Source organism: Mesoplodon densirostris, chromosome 18, assembly GCF_025265405.1.
Source record: "Mesoplodon densirostris isolate mMesDen1 chromosome 18, mMesDen1 primary haplotype, whole genome shotgun sequence".
NCBI lineage: Eukaryota > Metazoa > Chordata > Mammalia > Artiodactyla > Ziphiidae > Mesoplodon > Mesoplodon densirostris.
The window spans coordinates 13,190,031-13,211,333 of record NC_082678.1 but is presented as its reverse complement, the minus strand read 5'-3'; the positions used below and the strand labels follow the sequence as shown (position 1 = coordinate 13,211,333).

General features: G+C 48.9%; 1 protein-coding gene across 1 annotated transcript in view; it reads left to right on the top strand.

Moving 5' to 3' along the window:
- The window catches only part of TBCD (tubulin folding cofactor D), a 177,350-nt gene that overhangs the window by 110,107 nt on the left and 45,940 nt on the right, over window positions 1-21,303 (top strand). The window contains exons 15-19 of the mRNA XM_060081511.1: window positions 127-184; window positions 4,495-4,524; window positions 8,737-8,822; window positions 16,234-16,314; window positions 21,187-21,260. Coding sequence (XP_059937494.1) covers window positions 127-184; window positions 4,495-4,524; window positions 8,737-8,822; window positions 16,234-16,314; window positions 21,187-21,260 — 329 coding nt within the window. The remainder of the gene's footprint in view (window positions 1-126; window positions 185-4,494; window positions 4,525-8,736; window positions 8,823-16,233; window positions 16,315-21,186; window positions 21,261-21,303) is intronic.

Genomic DNA, 21,303 nt, shown 5'->3' with positions numbered 1-21,303 from the left:
TCTTTAGCCAAGGCCCCCGAGCCACAGACGGGCTTGTGGGCATGTGGAGGAGGGAGACTATGGGGTCAGCGTCCCAGGCGTCTGTGCAGATTCCCTTTCATTAATCGCCTTCCCTTTTTCTCACAGCGCACTGGTGATCGCTGCCGTGTTTGACCGAGATGTAAACTGCAGGAGAGCAGCCTCTGTAAGTTTTCCTCCTGTTCCTTTTCTTGAGGGTGTGGGTGGCTCTGACCTGTGACCGGCTCCCCGGAGAGGCTGTGGTCACTAGCTTGTGAAGCAGGAGGGATGCCCAGGGGATGGGGGCCCATGGAGGGTGGCGCCCACTCCCTCTGGGTCCCAGCCGAGGAGTGGGCTATAGCCCGTGGAGGGTGGGTCAGGACGGGTTGCCCCCGTCCAGGTGGGGATGGAGAGGGGGCCTGGAGGGTCCACAGCTCAGGAGTGGGCAAGTGTGCACAGTGGGTGCTGCTGTCTGTTTGACGAGTGTCTGGTCAGGGATCAGCATTGCAGCCTCGCCTTCTGGTTGGTGGGGTGTCACGGAAGCGCAGCCTCCGTCCTCAGATGCAGGGCCTCCATCAGGTCACGGAGCCCCCTGCTCCCTTGCAGCTCCTGATGGCCTGCCTGCTGTCTGTTCCCTGAATTACATGGGGTCCTTGAAACTTTCTGGTTTCAAGAAAAAGTTTCCCAGGAAAGCTCAGGACCTCATCTGTGTCCTGCAGTTTCTCTTCTCGTTTTGAGCATCAGTAGGATGCCTGGTGATTCTTTGAGAAGTCTTCACATTTGTGCCCTGATATTTACCCTCAGGCAGTAATTGTAAGACTCACTGAAATACAGTAAGAATCTTTCGTTAAATCTGTCCTTAAAAATTACCTTTTGGGGAATTCCCTAGCGGTCCAGTGGTTAGGACTCTGTGCTTCCACTATAGGGGGCCCGGGGTTCCATCCCTGGTCAGGGAACTAAGATCCCACAAACAGTGCAGTGTGGCCTAAAAATATATATATATATATTTATATTTTCTTTTCTGTTTATTGGAACCTAAGAGCTAATTTTGGGAAGCAGTAATAAAATCAAAGCACTGATACTTTTTACCCTAGGGAAGAGGTGGAATAAAACAACAGATATAATTGTTTTTTCAAGTTAAAATTAAAATCCTTTAAAATCAGCAGAAATTCTTTCCATTAAACACCACCTAAGTGACCCCTGCTTACCTAGTGGTGCAAGGCTAAGGCAGTGAAAGGTGCTTTTGTTCGAAGCTCATTTGAAAATGTCAGGATCAAGTCCCTAATTATTGGGGATGAAATTTCTCTCACCGCAAAGCTGCTTCCTCGTGAAGACGTGTTTCGTCCTTTTTGGCTCCTGTTTGTGCTCACGTTTTGTGCTCTCCTTGGGAGCCCGCCCAGCAACCTCGTGCCTCTTTCCCCAACGCCCGGGAGGTGGGAGCTCAGTGAGGGTGGTGAGCTGTCCTCTCTCTCCGTCCTGTGCCCTGGGGGCACCACCTCTCTGGGTTGTCAGGTGCCGGGAGGCTCTCACCACCACCAGCAGCCCTGGGAGGATGGCCTTCCCGTCATACTTGGGTGTCGCGGAGAGTGACAGACTGGAGGCCCACCCGGTTAATCACGGTGAATATATTTATGAATTTGTGAAAAGATGTCCCATTAAGTGGTTGTTCAATGCTAGTTGTTGTACATGCTAGAAAGTGCCCAGCAGGCCCCCAAATGTGTCTCCCCAGCGGCCACCGGCTTCTGGTGGCAGGTTCGGGAGGAGGGAATGGGGCCAGGGAGCCACACTTCTCTTGACCTTAGATGTCCTTGAAGCCTGGGTGTAGCTACGAGTCCCAGTCTTTTTCACTGGATGCCAAATTGGATGTTTAGTACTAAACCCCGTATTATTTTTTGATGTGATATACGTGGCCTCACACGGTGTGACCTTTGGGACTGCCTTTCCTGCAGCGCGATTCCCAGGGTCCATCCAGGCTCTGGCAGTACACTGGCAGCCCCTCCGCCCTGCCCTTCCCCAGCTGCCTGAATTGTTCATGTATGGCAGGGTCTCTGGGTTGTTTCTGGTTTGGGACCATTAAGAATTAAGCTGCTGTAAACATTCATGGACAGGTTTTTGTGTGAACACAATTTCTCTTTCTCTGGGATAAGTGCCAAGAATACAATTTGGGGGTCATATGGTCGTTGCATGGTTCGTTCTGTAAGAAAGGGCCCTGCTGTTTTCCAGAGGGGCTCCACCATTGTACCTTCCCTCCATCATTCTGTCAGTGATCAGTTTTTCTGTGGCCTCACCAGCATTGGGTGTTGTCATTATTTTTGCGTTAGTTACTCTGATTAGGTGTGTGGTGATAGCTCGTTGTGGCTTTAACTTGCATTTCTCTGATGGCGATGCTAGTGATGTTGAGCAGGTTTTCACGTTGTATTTACCACCCGTATCCTCTTTGGTGACGTGTCTGTCTAAGTTGTTGGGGAGGGGGAAATTCCTCCCCCCACACCAACCCTTCTTGGTGGATTTTGGCTGGTCTAGTAATTAAATTGACACGAGACAGATTAACAGGAGAAAAAGAAACAAGGTAATTCGTATACACGGAGGTCTCATAAAAATGGGACCCACAAAGTGACCAAAGCAGGCTGTTTCTATATCATTTTCAGACAAAGAAACAGTTATTTGTGAAGATTTAACAAAGAGGCTCATGAAGAACTGACAAGGTTTATTTCCCTAACTGGTGGTGAGGATGCTTTCTCTCCTCCTGGAGTGGGGAGGGTACGTTCACATGGGAGATTTATTCCTGCTTTCACAGTCAAGAGTGTTTTTAATATCATTTTTCTCCTACTGGCTGTTTCTCAGGTAACTTTAATTCAAAATATCAATATGTGGCTTGGGTGGCCTGCCCTGAGCCCCAGCAAAGTCTTCTGGCCCTTTTTTCACGGGGTTGTTTGTTTTCATTGTTGAGTTTAGGAGTCTTTTCTTTCTTGGGCGAGTGGTTTGTAGGTTCTTCCTTCCAGCCTGTGGGTTGTCTGTTCATCCTCTTTACAAGGTCTTTCACGAGCACAGGAGTTTTTTAAAATTTTGATGAGATCCAACCTACCAGTTTTTTCTTTTATGGGTCATATTTCTGGTGTTAAGTCTGAGAATCTGAGAATTCGTTGCTTAGCTCTCAATCCTGAAGATTTTCTCTGTTCTGTCCGATCGATCTGTGTCTGTCTTTTTGTCTGGGTTACCATGGCGCTCTAGTAACCCTAGTACTGGGTAGAGCCATTCCTCCCATTTCTTTTTTTTCAACATTATGTCACCATTTTAGGACTTGTGCTTTTTCATGCAAAGCTCGTATTATTTTTTACCTTTTAAATGATGTCACTAGAATAGTAAATGTGCTCCTAAATATTGCATGTTATGTAAATTGGCATTGTATCTTTTTTCCATTGACTTTTGGTCGGTTTCATTTTTGCTTTTAAATTTCCTTTAATGAATTTATTACAAAAGGTGCAAAATGGTACATAGCAAAAGTCGAGTCTCCCTGCTCCCAGTGTGAAAGCTGCATGAGGGCCCTTGGGGAAGTGCCAGTCCAGCTGTGCCTCCCCAGGGCCACCAAGTGCGAGGTCTTGGAGACGACCAAGTTTCTGGTTTTCTCTGTAACCTGCCAGAGGCGTCGGGTGCACATTTAAACATCACATGGGGGTCTTTGTGTTCCGTTGTCTTGATTCCTTGTGCACAACTGCATGTGCTCCTCCCAGCGCCCCGCAGGGGATGATGAAGTTGTAGCTGAAATGAAAGTCCTCGAGGTTACAACCTCATTTCCAGGAAGCTCCTGCCCCAGGCACTGGGGCTGCTTCTGCAGGCAGGATCACCCCTCCCAGGTGCTCCCTGAAGCCACCAGCCACCTGCCCTCTGCCCTCTGACCTGTCTCTCTGGTGGAAGGCGCGTGGCGATGAGGTTGCATTGTGCGCAGCTGCACGCCTTGGGCATTTGCTAGCTGGTGGCAAGAAGGTCCACCTAAGGATGCCTCATTCTAAGGTAATGTTTCGACCTTGTGAACAGCCCAGCTCTGGGCCTGTGAGCAGGACGTGGAGCGTGTCCGTGGCAGGTCCTGGGGAAGGCAGCATGGGGAGACCTGGCACTCAGTGTCACCATCCTGTGAGCTGTCATCACACATCCCCAGGAAAATGATTTGTGTTTTGGGCTTTTAGTTAACCAAATAGATATGACTCTATTCTTATTTTTGTATCTAAGACCTTGAATTAGGCTTTGGTGTGAAGCTCAGCATTGGCCGCTAAGCTGATTTTATAAACTTGAATTCTTAAATCATGGTTTTAAAGCACACCAGGACGTAAAAACAGAAAGATAAACCACCCTTGAGGCTCTGAGTGGCCAGCAGTGAGGACCTTTATTTAAAAAACCATCACAGCTCATGTGTCTTGCACTGGATTTGCTGTGCGTCCATCACTCATGTCCAGCGAGTACACACCTAACTCACTGCCGTGTTTGTGCTTCTCTTCCTAGGCTGCTTTCCAGGAGAACGTGGGAAGACAGGTATGGCTATTTTCAGAAATCTTCATTCCTAAAACTTCCTGTAGATGTAGAAGTAGAAATAGTAAAGCTACAAATGTGGGTAAAGAATTTACCTAGAATAAGCTAGTACTTCACACTGTGACTTCCGGTCGCAGATTCACTCATAATGTGACTCAGGTGAGTGTTGACACAAGTTTTAAACAATTAGTTGTTGTTTTACAGGAAACTTGAATTTGTAAGTAATTTTCACACACGTCAGAAATCAGTGCCTTGTGTATTGCCGGGGGCCTTCTGATGTCAGCAGTTGCCCGTGGGCGCTGGAGGGGTGTGGGCAGAGGAGCCAGGCAGGGCAGGGGCAGAGATGTGACCCCTGCCTGTCCCACGTGTGGAAGGAGCCAGCTTCCGCCTGCCAGCCGCCCCACGGCCCCTCCTGACGTGACATCGTGCCCCCGGCCCTGAACCTCTTACTGCGGTCAGCCTGGGCTGGGAGGTGTGGCCTTTATCCCCAAGTCATTCATACTGTGTGTGACGATGACCACCCTGGCACACGTGGCCAGTCTGGCAGCAAATGAGCCATCTCAAGGGTCAGCTTCCCATGGCCGGGGAGCCCAGGAGAGAGGTCTGAGCTATGCTCAGAAGGGCTCCAGGAGAGAGATCTGGGCTGGAGGTGAGTGCGTTGTGGGCCTGGGGATCAGCAGGTGATACTGGGGACAAGCGGTGATGGGCCTTGAGGGGCAGAGGTCAGGCTGCAGGACCAAGGGGAGCCCACGCAGAGTGGCTGCCCAGCAGGTGGGAGGATGGGAGAGGTGGGCGTGCACAGGAGGGAAGGCTTGGACAAACACGGGATTCCAAGACTCCTGCCTGGACATCTGCGGGAAAGCGTGCGTGCAGGGACTGTCCCCTTGGATGCCCTCGAGTCTGTCAGGGTTCCCACAGCGGGGCCAGCCTTGCTGTTGAACCGGGGCCTGCATTCCCAGCACTGGGTCCACTCGCCCTTCCTGGGCTGCCAAAGGCCAGGGAGAGGGGGTGATACTGCAGCTGTGGCTTCCACGGGGGTGTCGTTTGGGGCACGGTGGGAAGTTCTCCCGGAAGTGTGGGCTGCTGGGCGAGGCGCCTCCGTCCACGTGGCCTGGGTGTTGGCGAGGGGTCCCCCAGCACTCAGGGTGGAGCAGAGAGAGGAGCCAGCGGGGCTTCAGGCTGGACCAGGTCTGTGGAGGGCAGCCGACCTGCTGACCTTCCATCGAAGGCGACAGAGCAGCCAAGGGGCGGAGAGGAGGGCGGCTTAGCTGGAGGTTCTGCAGCCTGTGCTGTGAGCTGTGAGCGTGTGTGTGGGAGGGGCCGGGGCCTTGAGGTGAGGTGTCCAGTTCTGAATGCAGCGTTAAGGCTAAACTGATGCCAAGATGGGTCCAAACGAAGTCTCGGATTCCACAGTCATTGCCAAAGACAGAGGGAACCAAATCAGTCATCTTGAACTTGACTTCGTGCTACCTTGAAATTGTTGGCGTGCTGCCTCATGCTGCGGGTGTGCTTGTCTGTGGAAGGAGCCCAGTAAGGTCACAGCCTTTCTTCCGTGGCTGGGAGGTGACTGAGACCCAGTATCCTTGGGTGTCCCTTAGTCCTGTCTACCTGGAGCCCTGAAAACTTAGAAGAAAGCGGGTCACTAGACAGAGATGCCAACCTCTGGCAGCGACAGGCTTCGCTGTGTCAGGGCAGCAAGTGCCGCCCGCAGGACGAGGGAGGCCGACAGGGAGAAATGTGGGGTTGTTGAGGGGCCCGCAGGCCAAGATCCGGGCCTGCAGAGGAGGGCGGGGGCTGTGATCAAGAAGGGAACTGCTGGAGGCTGAGCCAGGGGAGACTGGGCACCCTGAAAATCAGAGCCCAGGAGAAGAGGTGTCTCCCGCCCACCCCCAGCCCCCACGGCACCCCTGTCGGCAGAACCCCAGGTTCCAGAAGACACCAGGGCGGTCAGGAGCTGGGCAGTACTGCTCCCTGTGCAGTCGGAGCGTGGGGGCCACTCAGGTTGCGGGGTCCGTCAGGGAAGGAAGGTGAGCAGCTAGGGTCCTCGTGCCCTTACCCTCCTCGTCTCCCCGTGCACTGGTGTTTACGGTAAGACTGGCCTGCGTGGTCCAGGGGAAGCCATGCCGACGTTTAAGAGGTGCTTACTGTGGGCCTGCACCCGGTGATGTCCTTCTGCAGCTTGACAGGAACGAGGAGGAGAAGGATGTGAACCTGCCAAAGGAGATGGGGGCGCGGGAGGGGAGTGTGGAGAGGGCACATGCGTTCCCAGACGTGGGGCGAGGCTCTTAGCGGCCACGTGTGGTCGACTTGCTGAGGGCATGGAGCGCAAGTGAGGGGCAGCAGGGGGCGCGTTTGTCCACGGCCCTGGGGTGGGATGTCCTCCGGGCTCCCGGGTGCGAGCACAGACCCTGTCTTTGGCCACCTTCAGCGATGGGGGAATTTGCAGGGGGAATTTGGTGGGGGGCCCATCCCTCCATCCAGGCTCACCCCTGCCCACCGGGGACTGAGGCCTGAGCGAGGGGTCCTGAGTCTCCACTCCCGGCTCCCAGAGAAACCTTGGGAGGGATTTGCTGGAACGCAGCCCCCTCTGTCCGTTCTGTCCCTCCTTGCAGGGATGAGCTGTCTGGACAGAGATGTGACGCTTCGGTATGCAGTAGCCGGACCAAGAAGATCTTGGGGTGTCAGGAGGCATCTGAACGTTGCCCGGGGGGTGGCAGGCTTGGGTGGTGGAGCAGAGGGCACCACCTCCTCCTGCAGCCACAGTGGCCTTTGTCTGACTCGGCCTCAGGCTGGTCTGGGGTGGACTGGAGTCCAGCAGGAGTCAGCCCAGCGCACGGTTGCCCCTTGGGTGGTGGGGGGCCATCCCCTGCACTGAGCTGTGTCGGGAGACTGATTGGCTTTTAGGTTCGCTTGGGAACCGAACCTCTGATCCTGACATTGTGTCCGTGACGAACACGCTGGGGTCCATTGACAATATGGAGTCAGATCCCAAGTTCTTCATGTGCGGGGCTCCCTCGAGACGGTGTGGGAGGTTAGCAGTCTGTGGGTCCCTAGTCTATGGCTTGCTCAGAGTGAGGAAGGGCTCTGGGGACCCAGGCCTCACCACACCCTCCTATGGTTGGTGACAGCAAGGCATTCACTCCTTGGTGGAAAGTTTGTCATTTATGTCCTTTTAGAAAACTATTTGGGGACTTCCCTGGTGGCGCAGAGGTTAAGAATCCGCCTGCCAATGCAGGGAACAAGGGTTCGAGTCCTGGTCTGGGAAGATCCCACATGCCGTGGAGCAGCTAAGCCCGTGCGCCACAACTACTGAGCCTGCGCTCTAGAGTCCGCGAGCCACAACTACTGAAGCCCATGTGCCCCGTAGCTCACGTGTCACAACTATTGAGCCCACGCACTCTAGGAACCATGCTCCACAACAAAAGAAGCCACCGCAATGAGAGTAGCCCCTGCTCGCCGCAGCTAGAGAAAGCCCACACGCAGCAATGAAGACCCAACGCATCCAAAAAAAAAAAAAAAAAAAAACTATTTGTCTTGTTTTCAGATTTTCAAGTATTGTTACCAGAGAGTGGTATCAATAATAACTTGCAGACTTCGGGGCGGGGCCTGGGCCTAGGCTGGGAGTGTGTCCCTGGGTGTGTTAAGGGGGGCTGTCCCCAACTCCACAACCCCCTGTTTCAGAGTATGGTCCTGGGTGTTGGCTGTCAGGCCCCCACATGGGACCTCCCAGTCGTCTTGTTCATTCTCCTGCCAGCCGTGGGGGTGGGCTCTCGTCCAGGATTCATAGCCCAGACAGGTGCCGGCCCTTCTGAGGGGACTCTGGGATCCTTCTGGTAGCCGGGGCACAGTTTGAATGAAATCGGAAGCTTTAATTCTGCTGAAACCTGATGTCTTTTAATGGTGTGTGGTTTAAAGAAAGGGCTCTTACAACATTTTAAAGTTGAAATGCTTGAATTGTTAGGGAAAAAAATTTTAAGTGGCTCAAATAATTTTAGCACAGTGTCCAGCCTTGGAGAGGCAGTTAGTAAAGTGACCTGACTTGGAAGTCCTTGGTTGAGTTCGGTTAAGTGGTGTGTAGTTTCAGCTTTCAGTTTATATCATGCTTCTTCGTTCATAAAAGTAACATATGTGCATATGATTATCAAACTTTGAAAATGCCTTTACTCAATAAAATAATTTTTGTCTCTTTTTTTTTCCACTTTATTTTTTCATTAGGGCACTTTCCCTCATGGGATTGATATTTTGACCACAGCTGACTACTTTACTGTTGGTAACAGATCTAACTGTTTCCTGGTTATAAGGTAAGTTTTAATATTCGTCATAAAATATAATGATTTCTTTGAGTCACAGATCGGTTTCCACCATTTGGTTTCTTCAGCCTGGAAGGTCCACTAAGAGTAAATTCATGTGTGGAAAGTTAAAAAAGGAATTGAAAACTGTTTTTTTTTTTTTTTTTAATTTTATTAAAAAAAATTTTTTTTTGTGGTACGTGGGCCTCTCACTGTTGTGGCCTCTCCCGTTGTGGAGCACAGGCTCCGGACGCGCAGGCTCAGCAGCCATGGTTCATGGGCCCAGCCGCTCCGCGGCATGTGGGATCTTCCCAGACCGCGGCACGAACCCGCGTCCCCTGCATCGGCAGGCGGACTCTCAACCACTGCGCCACCAGGGAAGCCCTGAAAACTGTTTTGAAACTTTTGTTTCAGATTGATTGGACAGAGTGCATAGTGTATGATTCTGTTTACATAAAACTTTGCAAAATGCAAATGAATCCAGAGGGACAGTAGCAGGTCCAGGGTGGCCTGGAGAAGGGGAGTGCAGGATCTGGTCCTGAGAAGGGTGCTCATGTTTTAAAGAGGTATTAAGCCTTTCAAGAACAGTGCTGTGGTGGTTATTTTCCTCTTAAACCAGCCTGTTGCACTAGCTGTTTCGTTGAGAGCTTGGTCTTTCACAGAGAATTGCCACCAGCCAAACCTGTGCATTGCTTTCTGTATGGCCTCTGCTCTACTGGGGAGTTTCTCAGAATGAATTCTTAGATTGGTAGTGACTGTCCTTCTTTTTCTGTTTCAATAAAGCAGTGTTTCCCAAGTTGAAGTTATCTGTAGCTTGTTTATGAGATGAGTAAGAAAGAGGTATTTGAGAAATCAGGTCAAGGAATAAATATTTAACATCCCTAACTGTGGTTTGCAGAAATCACATCAAAACTTAATTTAAGTAAGTAAGTAGTGGGGCAGTGAGTCCACATGTCTTAGTTAACTCATTGCAACACTAATACAAGATGGGCATGATTTTATGAAGTGACTTATTTGCCTTAAATTGGGACAGGAAACACGCCAGTGCTTTTTAAAATGGTTAACCATTATGGGTCTTAAGGGTAGATTCCCTAATACCCCTGCTCTGCAGACCATGCAGAAACTACATTTCTCCATAACCAGCGTGGACAGATTTTTTTTTGTTTTTTTTAATGTGGCATTTGGCCTCCTTCACAGAAATAATCTTTGACCAAACACACTGTATTTTTAGCATCCTTTCCACCTTTCCTCAACATTTAGTGGTCTTCTGTGCCTTATCAGTTCTCTCCTATTTTAATTCTGTTTCCTTTGATTGTTAATATTTGAGCATATATTTTACGTGGGGAATCTCTTACCTTTGCCCGAGTTTCATGGGTAAAAGAACTCGTAGTTTTTGGCCTTGGCATGCTTTTCTTGTGGCTGAGGTCTCTGAGCTGGTCTGCGTTTCTTAGATGGGCTGGCTCAGGGTCTGTCTTCCACAGAGGGTTCTGCACACTTCTGTGGGTGAGAGGCAGTCTGTGAGGAGGGGTCCAGCAGTCATGGGGACCAGGGTCTGTGGCTGTACCCCATCACCACAGGGCGCTTGGGGGAGCTCTTCCCTTGCCCCAAGGCAGGGCCGACACCCAGGGTCCTGCTGTCAGCCTGGACGGCAGGGCAGAGGGAAAGGGGGCATGTGGCAGAGGGAACTGTGCCCAGGGAGCCTGGTGTGGGGTAGGGGACAGCCCTTCAGGGAAGGGTCCAAAATCAGCCTGGGGCGGTGGGGCTTCTGAGCCAAAGTGGGGCCTTGGGTTGCCCTGAGGTCAGGGAACCAGGTTTGACAGTCAGATCTGCATTTTGAATATACCACTGTGACTGCGTTTTGGTAACTGGAAGCAAGGAGACAGTCAGGGCCCCCTTACAAGGTGGGGGATGATCAGAGGGTGGTCAGGGCCCCTCACAAGGTGTGAGACATGGTCAGGGGACAGCTAGGGCACAGGGTTGGGTTCTCTGGCGACAGTGGGTGTGGTCAGGAGAGTGGAGGTGTTGCGGTGCACCGTGAGGGAGAAAACGCCTGTGGGTTTTGGGGAAGGTCCGGAGCTCAGATTCACTGAACACACGGGGCTCACAGCACATCTGAGCGGACACACGGGCCAAAGTGCGGATGATTCTCCTGGAGACGGGAGTGTGCGACACACGGATGGGAATTGAAACACGTGGACGAAGACCATCAGGCGGGGGGGACCAGCATCGTCTTACCTCTACTTTTGACTCAGAGCTTTGTCACGGTGCTGGTGACACACAGGAAATTGAACGTATTTATCGTGTAGGTTCTGATCAGTGTTGACGGGCACAGATCTTTGTCACCACAATGCAGATAGAGACCCGTCTCCACAGGATTTCTGGGCGCCCCTTCTCCAGGCGCCAGTCTGTTCCTGTCACTCTGGGTCGTTGGGTGAATGGAGTCGCGTGGTGTGGGCTCTGGGTGCTGTTCTGGCCGCCTGCGCCCTGCCTGCTCTCTAGGGTGTGTCCTCCCTGCGTGAGTGCCCACGCGTTCCTAGTTCCCGCGTGTGATGAGCCACGTTTTCCCCTGTGAGGGACGTCTGGGGGTTTCCAGGTTAGGGCTTCGATCACCTTCGTGTGCACGTCTGTCTGTGGGCAGGTGCTTTCCTGTATCTGGTTAAACACCTGGGAGTGAAGTGGCTGGATCCTGATTGTTTTAAGAAACTGCCAGATGGCTTTCCAGAGTGGCTGCATCACTTTACCCTGTCCTTGCTAGCCCTTGGTGTGGTCAGTGGTTTTGTTTTTTTTTGTTTTTTTTTTTTTTTTTTTTTTGCGGTATGCGGGCCTCTCACTGTTGTGGCCTCTCCCGTTGCGGAGCACAGGCTCCGGATGCGCAGGCCCAGCGGCCATGGCTCACGGGCCCAGCCGCTCCGCGGCATATGGGATCCTCCCAGACCGGGGCACGAACCCGTATCCCCTGCATCGGCAGGCGGACTCTCAACCACTGCGCCACCAGGGAGGCCCTGGTCAGTGGTTTTAATCGTAGCCATTCTGATGGATGTGCAGGAGGAGCTCATTAATTTGTGTTTTCCTAACGACTAATGACATTGAGCATCTTTTCATGGGCTTATTGGACAAATCTTTTGCCTGTTTATCTATTGGGTTGGTTGTTTTCTTCTTACTGAGACTTTGAGAATTCTTCCTATGTTCTGGATACAAATCCTTTCTCAGGTCCATTATCTGCAGATGTTTTCTCCTGGTCCGTGGCTTGTTCTTTCAGCGTCCTGTGTATTCCTAAGACAAAACGCTTTGTTAAAAATCAGCTTTATTTTTGTTCTCCTATTTCATTACACATGATTTACATACAGTAAAATTCACTAGTTTAAAATGTGGGTTTTGACAGATGTGTAACCACTGCTGCAGTCAACACAGGGAATGTTTCTGTCGCTCCAGAAAGTTCCCTCATGCCCTGGTCCTGACAGCCTCTGAGCTGCCTTCTGTCACTGGAGTTGACCTTTTCTAGAACTTGTAGGACAGTCACGTGGTGTGCGGGCTCCTGTCACTGTATGTCATCGTTCATCCGTGCTGCTCGGTAGTGGTCCACCGGGTGGACTGCAGCTTGTCTCCTACTCACCACCTGGTGGTCGTCCGAGCCCCTTGGCTTTGGATGTGTGCCTATGGGTGGTGCTTCTATTTGCCCAGCTGTTTTCTGCTGTGACATAACGAGCAGTCGCGAGCAATATTTATGGGTTTGTCTTCTTGCAGTTGTAAATTTCCTTAACAGATTGCTGGCACCACAACACTGTGCCTCCTTCTGGAGAAGCATTTGGTCACATTTTGCTTTCTAGAAGTTTGCTTTCCAGTCGTTTTGCACGTTCCTGTCCCACGCGTTCTTCAGTCTCAGGAAACCTCAGAGTGAACTTGCTCTCTTATTTCCTAACTCAGTGAACAGCGTGCCACCCACATCATAGCTCAGTCTTGCTTCTCCTTCTCTCATTCCCCACGTCCGGTTGGTGGCCTGGTTTTGTCGCTCTTGCATCCCTAACAGCCCTCAAACGTTCACTCTGCTTGTCCGGTCAGCTGTGACCGTAGCCCAGCTCTCCCTGTCCTGTACACTTGCAGAGCCTCCACGACCCCACCTCCGTCCCTTGTCTGAGTGCAGAATGGAGCGCCTTCTCTTTGTCACCCCACCACCCTGCCTCCCGGCCCCCAGCAGACCGTGCATCCTCCTTGGCTCACCTACCCCAGTCCTCCGCCCTTTGGTGGACGCCCCTCTTGGTTTGCACTTGGCTGCCATGCAGACGGAGCGCGCCAGCAGTGCATCTTCTCCAAGGTCAGCCGCTAGTTGGTGCCCAAGCTTGGACTAGAACTCAGGTGGCCGACCTCTGTTTGGTTGTTTTTCTTTGAGGCCACTGTTTTCTCTGCCTGCGTCTCTGGAAGCTTTGGAGGCTCAGGATGCCGGCCTGGGGTGGGTCTCTCTGTTGGGTGGGCCAGGGGCCTGTAGGTTATGTGGGACCAGGAATTGTGTCTTGCCTCCATTTCTGACAGCTTCAACAGCTTGTCTGCTGTCCTCACTTTTCTGTTTTCTTCTTCTGACTCTCTCTCAAGCGGTTTCATCATCTTTAGGGGGGCTCTCAATCCACCTCGCTGCTGGTGAAGCCTCTGCTTTTCTTCCTGTCACGCCCAGAGCAAAGATTTTCCCTGACTCGACTCTCCCAGACCTCACACCGATTCTCCCTTCTTGGCCTTCTGTGCCATCCACTCTGTCTCTCAGCCTCCGTGTAACACATGGGTGGTGGTCAGGTCCATGGTGGGGTTATGTGGATGGTGTGGCAGGTTCAGACAGTATTTGTAAGCAATTGGGTGTTTTAGGGGCATGAAGTATAAAAGTGCATATTTTGGAATAAGTGATACATGTTCGTGGTATAAAATTCAGAAGGTGCAGGGGGTGTTTAGGGAAAACCAGTGCATCTCACCTCTCCTTCCAGGCACCTGGTTCTACCCTGGGGCTCCCTGTTGGCCCCAGTTCCTTGTGTCTTTTAGAGAGATTTGGTTCATATCATGCCTGTGGGTGTGTCGACTTCTTTCTGTCCATGCTGAGCGGTGGCACACAGTGCACAAGGTTGGAACCCCTGAAGTGCTCATCTTCAGAGGCTTGGTCAAGTACAGGCACACCTTAGGGATATTGTGGGTTCGGGGCCAGACCACCGTAATAAAGCGAGTATCACATTAAAGTGAGTTGCACGAATTTTTTGGTTTCCCAGTGCGTATGAGAGGTATCTTAACACTGTACTGTAGCCTGTTAGGTGTGCAATAGCATTATGTCTAAAAAAAACAACGTACATGCCTTAATTTAAAAATGCTTTAGGGCCTCCCTGGTGGCGCAGTGGTTGAGAGTCCGCCTGCCGATGCAGGGGATACGGGTTCGTGCCCCGGTCTGGGAGGATCCCATATGCCGCGGAGCGGCTGGGCCCGTGAGCCATGGCCGCTGGGCCTGCGCATCCGGAGCCTGTGCTCCGCAACGGGAGAGGCCACAACAGTGAGAGGCCCGCATACCGCAAAAAGAAAAAAAAAACAAAACTTTATTGCTCAGCAGTGCTAACCATCATCTGAGCCTTCAGCGAGTCACAGTAGTAACATGAGAAATCACTGTTCACATATCACCATAACACATATAATAATAATATTGAAAAAGTTTGAAATGTTGCAAAAATTACCAGAATGTGACACAGACACAAAGCGAGCAAATGCTGCTGGAAAATGGTGCCGACGTGCTCGATGCAGTGTTGCCACAAATCATCAATTTGTAAAATATGCAGCATCTGTGAAGCGCAGTAAAACGAGGTCTGCCTGCAGTAATAACGATGAGCCCTTAGCAGTAGGGAGGCAGCTCTGTGTGTCCTGTTACATACAGCAGAACGTATACACCGTGTGCTGCCTGTGACGTCCTGCGTCTTGGAGAGCCTTCCATATCTGGACATGGAGTGTGACCTGTAGATCTCCCTTCCTGGCCATTGGCTTCTGTCCAGTCTTTTGCTGTTATAAACGATGTGAAGTGAATATTCTTGTATATATCACTTCTCACCTGTGTGGTTATATCTCAGTGAATTAACAGAAGTGGAATTGCTAGACTAAAGGGCATTACATTTTCAATTTCCTGGGCAGTGCCACTTGCTGTCTCTAGAGGCTGTGCCAAGACGCTGTCCCCAGCAGTGTCTCTGTACGCTTCTAGAGCCTTCTAGCAGCAGCTGTCAACCCCTCTGACTTTGGCAGTTTGACAGATGGACAAAAGTTTCCTTTCCATTTCCCATAGAATAAGGCTGAATGTTTGAGCTGCATCTTCTTTCTTTTCTGTAAACTTTAATTATTTTTCTACTAGGTGATGGCATTTTCTTATTGATTTGGAAGAACTCCATTATACAGAAGGCTCTTGTTTGTGATAGCAGTTGCAGATATTTTTGATTTTGTTTATGGTGTGTTTTTCCTGATAGCATTTTTCTCTTTTGGTTGAGTGTTTGAATGTACCAGTCTCTTCTTTTTTGGCTTCTGGGTTTTGAGTCATAATTAGAAAGCCCCGTCCCACTTGGAGATTATTTTTTTTAATTCTCCTGTGGTATTTTCAGGAGACATAACTCTTACTTTTAAGGCATAATTATGCTCCATCAGCTGTCCTCGTATGAAGCGTACAGTTCAGCGAGTGCTCGCAGCACACACACCTGGGTGACCAGCGCCGTCACTGAGATATGGAGGGCTCAGCACCTTGGCTCCAGGCGCCGCCTGTAGCTCGCTGATGCCTTTTGTAGAATGTCACACGAGTGAAGTCAGAAAGGATGGACGCCTGTGCCTGGCTCCTTTCTCTCAGCACAGTGGTTTCTGAGAGTCATGCTTGTTGTGTGTGTTGGTAGCTTGTTCCTCTTTGTTGCTGAGCTGTCTTGAGTCTGTGGCTGTTCTGCAGTTTATCTGTTAGTCCATCTGTTATAGACATTTAGGTTGTTTTGTGTTTTGGGCTGCGATGAATGAAGCTGCTTAAACATTTGTTTAGAAGTCTTTTTTTTTTTTTTTGCGGTACGCGGGCCTCTCACTGTTGTGTCCTCTCCCATTGCGGAGCACAGGCTCCGGACGCGCAGGCCCAGCGGCCATGGCTCACGGGCCCAGCCGCTCCGCGGCATATGGGATCCTCCCAGACCGGGGCACGAACCCGTATCCCCTGCATCGGCAGGCGGACTCTCAACCACTGTGCCACCAGGGAGGCCCTAGAAGTCTTTTTGTGGATGTATATATCTTCATTTCTTTTGGATACATACTTATAAAGGGATTTCTGTATATTTATAAGAAACTGCCGAACTGTTTTTGAAAGTGGTCGTACCATTTTACGTTCTCATAAGTAGTGTGTGAGTTCCTGTTCCTCCACATTCTCACCATCTCTGAATATTGTTTTTTCCAGCATGTTTATTGCCGGCTTTCCTGAATACACACAACCAATGATAGACCACCTGGTTACCATGAAGATAAACCATTGGGATGGGTAGGTTTTGTGTTTTTATGTTTGCCTAATGACCTTATCTGTCAAATAAGAATTCTTATTTTTTCCCAAAGGAGAGATTAAATTGAGCTTGTAAGCCTTGAGTATATTGTCTAACTGTAGATGTCTTTTTTTTTCAGTTTATATACATATATATTATATATTTTACCATTTAAACTTTTTATTTTATATTGGAGTATAGCTGATTAACAATGTTGTGATAGTTCAGGTGCACAGCAGAGTGACTCAGCCATACATAAATATGTATGCATTCTCCTCAAACTCCCCTCCCAGCTCGGTAGATTTCATATTTTAAAGTAACTCCTGAGAAGTAACGTAAGTTCCAGTCTTCATGCCTGATGTGTTGGTTAATGGTCTACCTCCAGTTTTACTTCTGGAGACCTCAGTGAAGTCTGCTGGGTGTGGAAACTTTCCCGTGTCATGGAGGGCGGGTAGCCTCCTGAGGGCAAGGACCTTCGGCTGTGGGATCTGCCTCATCTGCTCTGTGGCCAGGGCATCCCAGCTCGAGTCCGATCCATGTGGCCGCTTAGCCGTCTTCTCCATCCTTCCTGGAGCCAGGCAGGCCTGTAGCTTTTTCGTGATCACGAAGCAGCTTCAAGGTGTCTTAGCATTTCCAGCAGTTAAACGTGTCCCTTCAGAGGGGAGGGCCAGTGTGTAACCCAGAGCGGGTATCAGTGCTTCTGGCAGCCCCTCTGGGAGGACGGCTTATTTTCTCTTGGGAGGCTCGGTGTGGCTGCCGGTGCTCCGGCCATGGTCTGAGGGACACAAGCGCCAAGTAGCTTGTTCAGGTTCTACGTCCAGAACCCCAACTTACAGTGGGTGTTAGTTGCAGTCAATAGGACATTTAAAACCAAAATTGCAACTGTGTCATCCATGGTGTTAGACTAAAGTTCTGAGATATTGAAATCTCCAGCTGTTGTTGAAATGTTTATTTCTTCTTTCAATTCTGTCAGGTTTCCTTCACATATTTTGGGTGGCACTCTCTGCTTAGGTGCAATTACATTTCTAACTTTTGTATCTTCCAGATGTATTGACCCTTTATTGTTATGAAATGGCCCTTTTTGTTTCACGTTAGATTTCTTGTCTTAAAGTGTAATTTGATATTATTATGGCTGAAGGGTCGGCAAGCTTTTTCTTTGAAGGGCCAGAGAGTAAACATTTTAGGTCACTGTCCCATGTATTTTATTGTTTTTTTCTTTTCTAAGATTTATTATTTATTTATTTCATTTATTTTTGTCTGTGTCGGGTCTTAGTTGCGGCACGCAGGATCTTTGCTGAGGCATGCAGGATCTTTCGTTGGGCGCAGGCTCTTCGTTCTGGTGTGCAGGCTTCTCTCTAGTTGTGGCGTGCGGGTTTTCTCTTCTCTAATTGTGGTGCACGGGCTCCAGGGCACACGGCCTCTGTAGTTGTGGCGGGTTCCAGGGCGAGTGCTCTGTGGTCTGCGGCTTGCGGGCTCTCTAGTTGAGGTGTGCGAGCTCAGTAGTAGTGGCGCACGGGCTTAGTTGCCCTGCTGGCATGTGGGATCTTAGTTCCCTGACCAGGGATTGAACCCGCGTCCCCTGCATTGCAAGGCGGGTTCTTTACCACTGGACCACCAGGGAAGTCCCCTGTTTTTTTCTTTTTAAACCCTTTAAAAATGTAAAAACCATTCGAAGCTGGGGCCTTACAAAAAGAGGCCTCTCACAGCCACTGTTGTCCTGCACCCTTGTCTGTGTGTCAGGGGGATGGCAGATGGTCCCGCCTTTACATCCAGCCTGGCAGCGTCTGCCTCTTGTTTGAGGGCTTCAGTCCTTTCACATCTGAAGTGGTTATCAATTTATACCTGTCATTTTGCTATATGGTTTCTATTTTTTTCTCTTTTTTTCTTTTTTTTTTCTCTTTTTTTCTTTTTTTGTTGTTGTTAATTTTATTTAAAACATTCTTTGTGGAAATACTCTGTTTAGTATAAGCTCTAAAAACCTGAAGTTTCCAGGATGCATGAATCACAGAATGGAGGGGAAATTGCAGTCAGATTTGAAGGTCCTCACAATAACACCTGCTCACATTTGGGATTCTCATATGTTGGGATTCACAGAGCATGATTATGACCTGATTTTCTTAGGATTCTTCAGGGATGGAGATATTTCTGCCTTTCTCTGTTTTTGGCCTGGATTACATCCATGAGGAGATATCAGCTAAAAGTTCATAAATAGGGTCTCTTCAATTTCCTGTGAATACATGGCTTGTAGAAAATGGGGAGCCTTAGAGAATTTTTTACAGACATTCTTTAGTGGTGTATTTATACCTTCACTAGTATAGGTATTCTATTATACTTTTAATAGTATACACTTTTGAGAAGTATTATCCATTATTTTGGGTTTCTTTTTAAACATTTTCTGATAAACAACAAGCTCCTACAGTATAGCACAGGGAACTATATTTAATATCCTGTGATAAACCATAATGGGAAAGAATGTGGAAAAGAATATATATGTATAACTGAATCACTCTGCTGTACAGAAATTAACACATTGTAAATCAACTATAATTCAATAAAATTAAAAAAAAATTTTCTGATACTTAGACATACTCACCCCAAATAACTTATGTATCAAAATAAACATAATTAAAAATATTTTGACTGTGGTAAAATACATGTAATATTTATCTTAATCATTTTTATTGTAGAGTTCAGTTAAGTACATTCTCCTTGCTGTACAACCAACTTTTTCATCTTGCAAAACTGAAACTCTGTCCCGGTTAATCATCGACTCTCCCTCCCCTTGGCAGCCCCCATTCTCCTGTCTGTCTCTGAATGTGACTCCTCTAGGAATCTCATATGGAATCCTACAGGATTTGTCCTTCTGTGACTGGCTGATTCCACTTAACATACTGTCCTCCAAGGTTCATCTGTGTTGTAGCATGTGTCAGAATTTCCTTCCTTTTTGAGGCTGAACAATATTCGATTGTATATACATGCCACATCTTCTTTATCCATTCATCTGTCCATGGATACTTGGGTTGCTTCCACATTTTAGCTATTATGAGTAATGCTGCTATGAATATGGGTGTATAAATATCTCTTCGAGACCCTGCTTTCAGTTTTTTGGGTATATACCCAGAAGTGGGATTGTTAGCTTAAATAGTAATTTTATTTTTAATCTCAAAAGCCATACTGTTTTTCATAATGGCTGCACCATTTAACATTCCCACCAGCAATGCACAAGGATTCCCATTTCTGCAAATCCTCACCAGTACTTGTTATTTTCTTTCTTTCTTTTTTTTTTTTTTAAATAGTGTCGATCTTAATGGGTGTGGGGTGTGAGATGGTATTTCATTGTGGTTTTGATTTGCATTTCCCTAATGATTAGTGACGTTGAGCATCTTTTCATATGCTTGTTGGCTACTTGTATATCATATTTGGAGAAATCGTTTAAGTCCTTTGCCCATTTTAAAATGCAGTTACTTGGTTTTCGTTGTTGTTGGGTTGTAAGAGTTTTTTATATATTCTGGATGTTAGTACCTTATCAGATACATGATTTGCAAATATTTCCTCCCATTCTGTAGGTTGCCTTTTCACTCTGTTGATTGTATCCTTTGATATGCAGAAGTTTAACATTTTAACGTAGTCCAGTTTACCTATTATCAGTGTATCTAGTTTTACTTTTGCCTGTGCTTTTGGTGTTACATCCAAGAAAACATTGCCGAATCTAATGTCATGAAGCTTTTCCCCTGCGTTTTCTTCTAAGAGTTTTATAGTTTGAGGTCTGACATTTAGATGGTAAATACAATATTTTTAAATACAGAAAGCTTATCCTCAAAGTGCACTAATTTGAGGATAAGTGTAACTAAGCCTGTTAGAATAGCTGCCTCCTTGGCAACTGTGGGGCTTTATCTGCTCTGAGACCTGATCACTCAGCCTTCAGAAGTGGCTTCCTGAATGGGCTCTTAGCACATGAGACCTCCCTGCCTTGAAGAGCTGGCTGTTTTCTGTTGGAAGCAGACCCCTAAGCTGGTCTGGAGGCATCGAGAGGCCCGGACATACACAGGAGGGGAAGGATCTCCTGCCCCAGCATCCACTTTCATCCTCCCAAGTGCTTCTCTCTGGTGCTTGTGTACTTGGAACGTATAATGATCAAACTGCAGATGCCCCCTTTTGCATGTTTCTTCTTTAATATCGTTATCATGTTCTGTCTTGTTCTGTAGTCCTCCTAATTATTATTTTAAGGAAATGACTACTTCCTGTTCTGTCTGGAGCTCTTGGCAGTGCCCTCCTGACTTTTAGTGCTGGGACAGGGCTGGGGGGGCATGGGGGAGGGCGTCAGCTTCACAAGTCACCCTCAAGGTTTGATCAGACCTGTCTGGCCCCTGGCAGGTTCAGGAGGGAACTCGGCTTCATTAACCTGTCCTGGGGTCGTCCTTCTGTTCTGTGTGTTGAGAATATAACAAATGTGCATTGATTGGAAATGTTTGCACTGATGTGATGTATGCCTCCTGTTTATTAGCTTGAGCCTCACGAGCTTCCCTCATTTAGCCCTCGATCTTCCCAGTGGTGGTTTCACAGGCTCCCCAGTACTCGTGTCCTCTGCGTCCCTTGGGGTGCAGGAGGTTGGAGACATACTTTGCCATCCAGCGCTGTGCAGATGGCAGCTGTGTCCTGACAGGGACTTGCATGTAGTGCCTCCTCTTGATGAAGTCTCTCTCCCTCATTTGTTATGAGCAGAGGTTCTTACTTGCTTGTTAGTTTGTGTTTGCTTTCACAGTGTTTGACTAAGCGGCCCGTTGACAGCTCCCATGCACCGTCCTCTCTATAATTAAATAAAGCCAGAATCCTCGAAATGAAGGACTAACAGTGTTCTCTGCCCCGCCCCCCAGGGCCATCAGGGAGCTGTCGGCCAAGGCACTGCGGAACCTGGCTCAGCGAGCACCCGAGTACAGCACCCGTCATGGTAGGTGCTCCTCCTCACACTTGCACATGCGTGTGCACCACGG